At 28.2% G+C, this 10656-nt stretch overlaps 1 protein-coding gene across 1 annotated transcript; it reads left to right on the plus strand.

The window, feature by feature from the left end:
- Positions 1–342: 342 nt before the first annotated feature.
- On the plus strand, positions 343–9766 carry LOC113560904 (leucine-rich repeat-containing G-protein coupled receptor 4-like). Its single transcript, XM_026967028.1, has 2 exons — positions 343–563; positions 7398–9766. Exon 2 carries the CDS (start codon positions 7508–7510, stop codon positions 9452–9454), a length of 1947 nt encoding a protein of 648 aa, XP_026822829.1. The 5' UTR covers positions 343–563; positions 7398–7507; the 3' UTR covers positions 9455–9766.
- The last annotated feature ends 890 nt before the right edge of the window (positions 9767–10656 follow it).

The raw sequence follows: 10656 nt of genomic DNA on the forward strand, positions 1-10656 counted from the left end.
ATATATTACGTATGGTATTTGCGAATTAAGAAAGTAGTTGGTTAAATTATTTCCAAATGTAAGGTGGTACATAATAAGTACATAAATTATTATTTTTTAATGTTTCTTATTTCGATAGTAATCCGATTGTTACCAAAGGCAATTATACAAAATCTTCTATACACACATACACACATGTGTATATAATTTATAGTATATACTTAAGGGAACCATCACCGCTGGGTAAACTAACAGCTACACTGCGCACCCAGTGGCAGTGAACGGGACCTCGTTCACATATATATAGTAAATTATACTATGCTATACCAGGGACGAACGCTGTAGTGCTGTACCCGTAGGATTTAATATCGGATCAGTCGACTCCGGACCACGTTCTTGTGCGTACTACCCCGAGCACGCTCACTCGGTTGACGCGTTTTCCTTTTCACCCACCGACGTTTGTAAAAAGCTCCAGGCTACCGCGGCCTGGAAAATAGGGTCACGCTTAGCATGATGCTCCGAGAAAAACGTCAATGGTCATTCGACACTTTTCGGCGCGTCGGTAATGTCGTATATACGAAAAGGTGAGAACTCTATCGTTATAATAAATAATAATAATAGTTTAGTTCTGCTAAAGTGGTATATTAGTGTTATGAATCAATACGGATTTAATGCTTTAAAATCTACAGTTCTTGTAACAATGTTTAAGTAGTACACTTAGTTACAGTCAGAGATGCAAGGGAGTATCTTACGTATCCAAATACATCCTAAAATATTCCCAGTAATAAAAAAGCAAGTAATGATATAGTGTTTAATTATATAAAAAAAAAAGAATAGAAAGTATCATACTATTGGTATCTATACATTATTTTTGAAAAAAGCTTTTGAAATTATTTTTACATCCCTGCTAATGATAATTATAATATATTCATATGTAACATATAATATTAAGTCGGAAAACCTTAGTTAAACACATATAAAAATATAATAGTATAGCTTTTATCTAATTTATACATTTTACAATATAGATAACGTAAGTAGTTGAAGTTCAATTTACATGTTGAATATATTTGAAAAATAATCATATAATGATCCAAAATATATATCTAGCAGCATAATTATATAAATATTGTACGTTAAATATTAATTATTTTATTATAAATCAATTTTAATATTTTTAAATTATTTTGTATTACAAACAAATTGTATACAACTATAAAATGTTATTAACTAAATTCAAGTAAAACTCTCCAACACAAGTTTGGTTTCTATAAACACAATGGAAGTTGTAAATCTTTGTATTTTACTTTATTTGCAAAATATATTATTATTATTTTATTATCATCATACAGAATTTAAGTTCAGCTGATCTAGTTATTAATAACATGAATGAGATCTATTATATAATGAATATTCATAATAATTACAATGGATTATTTATAGTTAATATTATTTGTCAAAATTTCATTTTACCAATATCCAAAGCATTTTGTAATAAATAAGTTATGTTAACAACAATTATTTAATTCAGTTTTCAAAAAAAAAAAAACTAAACAAATAAATATATTTAATTACAATTGTATTAATGACTTATTATTTAAAGTTAACTAATTATTAGTGCAGTTTACTAGTTATAATTATAGTCTTAGCATTTAAAAAATATATACTGAAAATTATTTTTAATTTTATATCACTAAAATTGTTGTTGAATAATAAATTAATTTTTACATACCAAGGGTCTCCAACCTTTTTTTTACGGCGGGTCAAATCTGAAATTATTGTTTTATTATCGTGGGCCAACATTTTTCAAGGAATAAGGGGGTAATGAAATTGAAGAATAGATAAGATTCAATATTATTTACATAATATTACAGTGTAGTTAGAAAAACCCGTCGATCACGATTCACGAGTGTAATGATTTAGCACTAATGAATAACATAAAATGAAAAACGTATAAATAAATTTTATTTAACTAATTAAATAAATTAAAATCTATGGAAACAAATATATTATTTTATTATTTTAACAACATAAATTAGCGGACCGGTTCAAAAACGTTGACGGGCTGTAGGATGGAGACCCTTATTGGTGCTGATTTAAACTGTTAAAAGGTTTTAAGTGAAATACAATTTTGCTAATAGCTTGTAGGAACAATGACTAAAATAAAATCGAAAACAATTAATTTGTAGATATTTTCCGGAACGACTGAAGACTAGATGAAACATGTCACATTGTCGCATGGAATAAATTGCTTTCTTGCATTATTATTCTATGGGTATTGCATTATTGCGTATTGGGTATCTACTATCTAGGTATCTACCTATAGTGAACGCAGTTACACGGTTTTTCATTCTCAATAATTATTAAATAAGTACTTCTAGATTAAAATTACCAAAAACGAAATGATATATATCTAAATAAATAAATAACAACATTAAACATAAGAATTAATATTATTAAATAAATTATAATATAATAATTTCAAACATACAAAAAATCATTGTCGCCCAGTAATTAAATATATCATCTAATAGGTGATAAAAAATGTTAGTTAAATGTTAGTTAAATTAGTTAAAATATCCACTGTAGCAAATTCAATAATTATTCAAAAGTTTAAGTTTGAAATTTTTTTTAATTTGGACAGCATTCTAATGGATAATATTTAAAATAAATTATTACACGTCGTGGTATTTTTTTAAAATATTAAAATGATTTAATGTTTCATAAAAAATTCTACCAATAAATAGTTGAACATAATAATAAATTAATAATTTAATATGGATATAAATATATTTATTTATCAATAAATTAAATATTCTACGCTGGCACTATTTAATTTTGTTCTTATACATTTAGTTCAATATATCCGGATAGTTCTAAATAATTAACTTCACAAGTCACAATGATTTTAAAGTTATTTCTCAAGCAAATCGACTTTGAAGTTTTCAATAAATATACTTTACAGTTTGTGCTAAAACATTGAAACGCTTGATAATTAACGACGATCGTAAATGTATGGAGGTAATGGTATAACGGCTGTTAGATCTTTCCAATGTTAATTCAAAGTATCTTTGGCCTCTATAAATAAATGACAGAGACGCGAATAGTGGCACAATGAATGTGGTAATGTGGCCTTCTTTTGACCCGAATCATTAATTGTATCAAATGGTGAATGGTTTTGAAACCAAATCTAGAAGTGTCTAAGATTATCTAATCGGAATTTTAATTATTAACCCTAACAGCCTTTTTTTTTTTTGGTGGTATCGATGACCGGAGGAAGGACTGCTGTTGGCATTACTTCCTTAACCCTAACAGCCTAATTCAATGATTTTGAATGTAATATTAAAATGAATTAAATTACCTGTTTTATTTTTTTCGTATTTTTATTTTTACTCGAACATCATACATTTTGGAGAATCCTTAAAATAGTAACTAGCAATGTACATAGATGTTTGCTGAAAACATCAGAAAACATTGTTGAAATAACTGTGGAAACTTTTAGCGATGAGTGAATTTTGGTTATAAAGTTATTCATATTTTCATCATTTGAATAATTACTGAGGGACCATGGTCGCTGAACGAGTAGTGTTGTAACTTTTTGGTCGAGTGAACATTTTGTGAAGCAGTAAAAACCAATTAAGACAAAATTTCCTTATGGTAATAAATCGTGACTGAAAATTAGCATTTGCCGACGTTATTTTGTTTCCAAAACCATAATATTATATCTATCTATCATAGCTTCTTGTAAAAATAATTATGTACCTACCGTATATAGTAATAATAATGCGTGAATAAATATACATTTTATAAATATACACATATGTATTATATATTTATATTTTTTTCATCGTAACTTAATTTTTATATTATATTCATATAATACAATGAAGTAGTAGGTATATTGATATTTACAGAGCATGAAATAAAATATGATAATTTGAAACTAATTCAATGAAACTTATACAGCAAAGTAAAGTTTTTGCATTAGAAATGAAAAAAATATTAAAAATGTATAATGAGAAATTAATCAAAAGTTAATCGTATATAATAAATGTTATTAAAACGGTTTTGTTGTTTTTAAATGATGTATTATTGTACAATCCTCTCGTAAGATCATACTTATGCTTGATTGGATTATTTTCGTACTCGGCCAACTTTATAACCAGATTTGTAATACCTCCGCCTTGTATATTTTTTTTTACTTTACTCAACAAAGCTTTGCATTCCCATGAGAGGGACACGAATTTTCTCTCTTTTTTATTTGTCTTGCTCTAGATGCGTTCTCCCCTCGCCATGTCTCATTCAAACAAGATGAGTCTTCCCGATTCCGGAACCAAGTCGTGCTTCCTATTCGCCTTTACTCAGTTTGCATACGAAATTCATTTTTCAACTTTAGGTGGGAAATTTTTCTTTGTTTCCCCCTACTTGATTTTCATCCCATTCTCTTGTACTAACTCGCTCGATCCTAGGGCTTATAAGCTAAGCTTGACGCAATGCATGGGAATGTATACTCGCGTGGCGTTACCGATGGGATAAAAATGTATTGGAATAGCACGTCTGCATCCGACGGGTGCGAAATTGAATTCTGGTTTAATCGTATTTTTAAATGCATATACATCTGTGCCATATATTATGGTCTTAAGTATCATCAACGAGGGTAAAAAAAATTAAAAAGAAGTATATAATACCTAATACTATAAATCTCAATTATATCTCGTTCAGTTCATTCAAAATAAACAGTTTGATGAACGATCCTTTTTAAGTTCGAGTATTAAAATATCAATATTTATTTAAATTAAAATACATTTTTTTTAAATATTAATTAACTGTACACTACTGTTAAAATAATGTACCACATATTATTGCAAATAAGGAATATATTTACACTGTTATATTTAACCCTGCAGTGATCAATAATAATATACAAGTTCTTAATTTATCAAACGTAAACTAAACAAATGAAAATTATAGTTACAAAAATTAAAATAACATCCAGTATTCCAGTGACAGATAATAATAAGAATGACGTATTTATTTCATTATGACTTATGGTAGTAAGATTGATTGATTGTTTTATAATACCATATTATTTTAGGTGCCTTAATATAGAATGTATAATAAACGAGAAAACTTTCAAGCTAATATATATTTTATATTTATTGCATTTTTATTTCTCAATTTCTAAATAATGATGCCTTTAAAAAAATATAGTTTTTTAGTTCTTAAAATATAATGTATTTTTAAATTATATAAATATTGGTTTAATTTAATAGTGTTAATTTGCAATAATTATTTAAGCGATAAAAAAAATGTTGTTGGCCAACTACGATGATACATTAACTTAATACGTTAAATTTAACAAGATTTTACTGTGCAAACAAAACAAATAAAATCACATGTAAAGTAATGTTTAATTCTTAGATTACTAATGAATATTAGTGTATATTTATGTATTAATTTCATTCTTTAATATACCCGAAATGGATGACTTTATTATGAAATTATACATACACATTTTTCAATGTTCAGTTTATGAAAGGTTATTGCATATAATTTGATACTTACTGGCTGTGCATTGCAGATATTATACAAAATACATAATAAAATAGAGTATATTTAATTTTCAATAATTGATTTTAAGTAAATTACATAAATTATATTTTATAACGGTAAATTATGCAATAATTATCTATTATTACTTCCGATAAAAATATTTATATACAGATGTTAATAAAAATGTTAATTTAGTAGGTAATAAGTAACTATATTATCTGCGTGTTAACGATTATTCATCGTTTTAATTATCTCTATTATATGTATTTGTTGACATAGGTACATGTGGGTGTCGTATGACATACCATTTTCAGTGTTGCTCTGTTCATAAATATTACTAGATTATGAGCGACTTAACATAGGAACTGAATACATAGGATGTACCTATACATTTTTAGAAGGTTGGGTTGACGGGATCACGAGACTAAGTATTTCGGTAACTTAAAGTCAACCAAAACTTTGAATTTAAATTTTCACCAAAACACGCGCATCAGTCACCCCTAAGGCACCCTTCGAGCGACGGTTATGCAAAAACTTTTCAAGCGCAAAAGAAAAGTTCTCCTGCAATCTGTCATTCCTGAAACCCAATGTTGTCCCATACAACATAATGGTCGCCGTGATAATATAATATTATGTTTTGAATATTAATACGCCAACTGAGTAGGGGTTTTGCGACCTGCGTCTAAATTACATAATACACTGATACACAACGATAAAATTATAATTCAATTGATGTAATGTGATCGTAATCGAGATTAAATTAAGCATAAACAATTTTAAAATGGCCAGAAAATGCCGTAGCTTAAAAATATGGCTATAGGTACTTACTATAATATACGAGTAATGTACATATTATGATCTATCCTTCGCTGATAGAACGAGTTTACAACAAAATTGAGCCACGAGATTTTAATTCAAATTAAATACTAAATAATATCTAGGTATAGTATGATTATTATAACTACACAAGAATGTTAATTATATATTGTATTTCATATTATTAAATGAACGTGTCTTAAATATTTACCAAAATGCTATTATAACGATAAAATTGGGGTAGGTTTAAGCTTGAAGTTAATAAAAAAAATTAACGCATAAAATATTACCACTCCCGTTAACGTATGTCTCCACACTATATATTTATACAATTGTATACTTTCAAAAATGAAAAGCTGACAATCTTACCCTTAACCAAAATTACGAGCTATATAGTTTTTAAGGGACACTAAAATATAATGTAAAGCCCAGTGATAAAAATGAATAATTACGCATTGTTATACATCCGGTATAAAAGTTGGTTTACTGTATGCTTTGTTCCAATATATGTAACTCTTTATTATTACGATGATAACGATGTGGATACAGAACAATAGAAGAAACCGCTAGGTTTCAATGATTTTTCCGAGCTTACGTATAGGACTTTGAAAATAAAAATTAAATGATATTCATGTTGTTAATGTTGTTATGTGGGTTTATTATTTTGGCCATTGTTATATAGCTATAATAAATAAAAGATTATATAATATATTCATTAATGTATATATATATATATATATGAGCTGGTAATAAACTAATATAACCGTCGAAATACAAAAGGTTCAAATCAAATCAACCCCATACTGAGAACGAAAATTATGTAAGTAGGTATTGAAGGGAAAAAAATATTTTAAAAATAAAAACAGAAATCTATTATAATTATCCTTGTATAATATAATGAGCGTATTACGCAGCTAACGTAATAAAAGTATAATATTAACATTTATATACATTTATTATTTAAAATTGTACATAACAATTGTAATTTAATTACGCAATATTCATAAAATAACATTTTTTTAATTAAAAGTATTATTTTATATTTACAGATATATAAAATGAAAAGATTTCGACCAAAGGGTGTTTTTGCGGTATAGAAATATCAAGAAAATTAAAATACTTATCATGGCGGCTGTGAAGTCGTGAATGCGGACGAACAATGGTAGTGATTTTAAACGCTATCGTAGTTTCTTTGCTATCAATCGTCGTTGCAAAAATCCAAAAAGAATGTGTTTTGGAGTTGCCTACAAACGGCTCTCGTGATGTTTACTGTGACGTTATACCATACAAAGTTGACTTGAATCACACTAACGGTATGACTAAGCTAGACATATCGCAAAATAACTTAAACGGGATTTTTATTTTTAGCGATAAAAATATGACGTTACCTACGCTTGACGTGTCCAGAAATAACATTCGAAGTCCTTGCCACGTTGCTATTAGTAATATAGTAAGCGTTGATTCTATGATATTATCATTCAATAAGATATACAATTTTTCAATTTGTTCAGACATTAGAAATCTTACGCTAAGTTGGAATTACATTAGGTCATTAAATAAAACTGATATGGTAAATGCATCTTCTTTGGAAGTTTTAGATCTTGGGAATAATTTCATCTTATGGATAGAAAATAATACATTTATTGGAATGCCGGATCTTCAATGGTTAGACTTAAGAGGTAACGCGTTAACAAGAATATCAGAAAAAACGTTACCAAGTACTACGTTACGTTATCTCGACGTTTCTGAAAACTATGATCTTGATCGTACAACAGTATTTCAGCCTTTTGAAAATCTAGTTGAATTGAACATTGCCAAAAATGCAGAATTAGCTCCCGTTGTTTTGGGTTCGGGTCCAAGACTTCAAGCATTAGATGCTTCACACACTAATCTTACAGAAGTTCCAGTCACGCCAGCTCCGCTATTAGGCTCACTTATTTTGAGTGGCAATGCGATAAAAACAGTGAATAGTGGTGACCTAGATGGTTTTCCACTTCTTCGCTTGCTTAACATTAGTGCTAATCGCATTAAAATTGTAGAAGACGATGCATTTGGTCGACTCGATTTACTGATTGTATTGGACTTGAGTGATAATTTATTGAAAACAGTACCGAAAAGTTTACCAGAAAGCTTAGAAAAATTAAATCTAGAAGGTAATAGAATACAGAACTTGGGGGTCGAAGACTTTGAGGGTTGCAAAGGATTAAAAATATTAAATGTTCGGAAAAATAATATTCAACACATACAGGACCTTACATTTGCGTCTTTATTATTTCTTGATACATTAGATTTATCTGAAAATCCAATTAAAATGATTACAAGAGAAATGTTAGCAGGTCCAGTAAAATTAAAAGTCTTGAAGTTGGAGAGGCTAATAGCACCAGAGACGCCAACATTCCCATTTACTGATACACGTTACTTGAATCGAATCCAATTGGCGTACAGCAAACATCTTGCTAAAATTCTGTTAAACGACAGTGCTGTATTATCATCTATGTTTCAACTTGAATATTTAGACTTAACGGAATGTGATGTGATTTCACTTCCCAAACGTTTACCTTATCACATGCCTAAAATTAAAACATTAATATTGAACGAGCTCAAGTGCATCGAATCTTGGCTTAAAGATTGGCTATGTGAAATCTACGCGTCTGAAGATAAACATTATAAGTTCAGTAAATCTGAGTTGAGACTTAGAAACTACCAGCTGAAAAAATTCAAATCCTCTGTGGAAAGTGTGCAATGTAGACAAGAAAATGGAAATGTTCAACAAGTGTTTGATGCAGAATACTGTGCCATAATAACTACGATTTCGACCTATCGAGTTACTACAATTACAACAGAACAGGCAGCAGTGTTTGCACGATTAAGAGCGAAAGATGATCCTAAGAATTCACACGTTGTAGCAAAATCAAATCATCCAGGTATGATAGTTTTTGTGTGTATTGTGTTGCTGTTAGTACTTTTAGCGAGTGGTACTGTTTGGGTTGGAATGAGAGGAGACACACTAAAGAGGTTACATTGGAGGCAAAATATAGTTGATGTGGTTTACCAAAGTATTGAAATTAAGAGCCTGGAAAGTTTAAGTCATGTAGAAAGGTGGTAAAATAAGTCTGAAGAATAAAATATTTTTAAGTCTAATTTAAACTTGTATTTATTTATTTATTTATTTTTGTGATATTTCCAATGTTTAAAATCTAAGCTGAAATGGAGCAGCGTAGCAAAAATGTATTATTTAAAAATTAGTAATTTTTTCATCGCTTAAACTCAATACTGATATTGTTACATAAATAATAAATAATTTCAATGTACGTTATAATATTTAACACATCATCTTGATGGAATATTGTTCGATAAAATGTCGTCAATTTAATTGTATTTATATTTATCATGATTTATATTACTGTGTAATTTTATAAATTTTTGTGAAATGGTTTAAAAAATAATATTAAATTAATACCTACCTATAGCATCTTTTTTTTTTAATTATGAATAAGTTGTTCATAATTTTGAATAATTTATTGTATGAATATTAATGCTACGCTGCTAAGTTCAATACATAAAAATATTTTACTGTATTTGATTACTTATATTAAATTATATTGTTTCAATTATATAATTTTATGGAGTAAATTATATATTATTATAACTGACATTTTGTACGACTACATTATTATTAATTATAGACCTGACGTGTAAATATGAATTTAAGTAGATTAAATGTGGAAAATTATTATTTATTATTATTATTATTGTTATTATTATTTCATAACTAATTATCGATTTTAAAGTAACAAAGATATCGCAAAGGATAGGGTTATTCGACCAACGGATATTCAATTCAATATATCTATGTATATGCTTTTCAGTTACGCGTATTTTTTCGCTTTACTGTTAATGATAAAAAAGTGTTACGGTGCTGTTTCCTCTATGTTGAGTAATTGATGACAACTACCGGGGCCAGTTGGCGTTGATTTATGGAACTTTTCCAGGGTCTGATTATTTCATGTCTCCTGCCGTTCTTTCTCTGAAGGAAAGCGAACAAAATTTATACGTGTGTGAGTATATATATATAATACAAAAATATATATTTACGTATATACATAATACTTGTACTACAATAATACGCAAGCTAGTACAATGCCACATCTTATCCAGGTCACGTAGACAGAGAAATTGTCGGGTTTAGCTTTAGCCGCATATAGAAAACCCATTTCTTTTTTCTTTTTTTTTTTATCTCAGACATAACAAACATTTTTCTCCGTCACCCGTCGAATAAATATTAATCATGAGGTTTTTTAATTTAAA

Source organism: Rhopalosiphum maidis, chromosome 4, assembly GCF_003676215.2.
Source record: "Rhopalosiphum maidis isolate BTI-1 chromosome 4, ASM367621v3, whole genome shotgun sequence".
NCBI lineage: Eukaryota > Metazoa > Arthropoda > Insecta > Hemiptera > Aphididae > Rhopalosiphum > Rhopalosiphum maidis.

Bases quoted from the DNA above. Each gene is read 5' to 3' on its own strand.
- LOC113560904 (XM_026967028.1), top strand. From the start codon at position 7,508: ATGGTAGTGATTTTAAACGCTATCGTAGTTTCTTTGCTATCAATCGTC.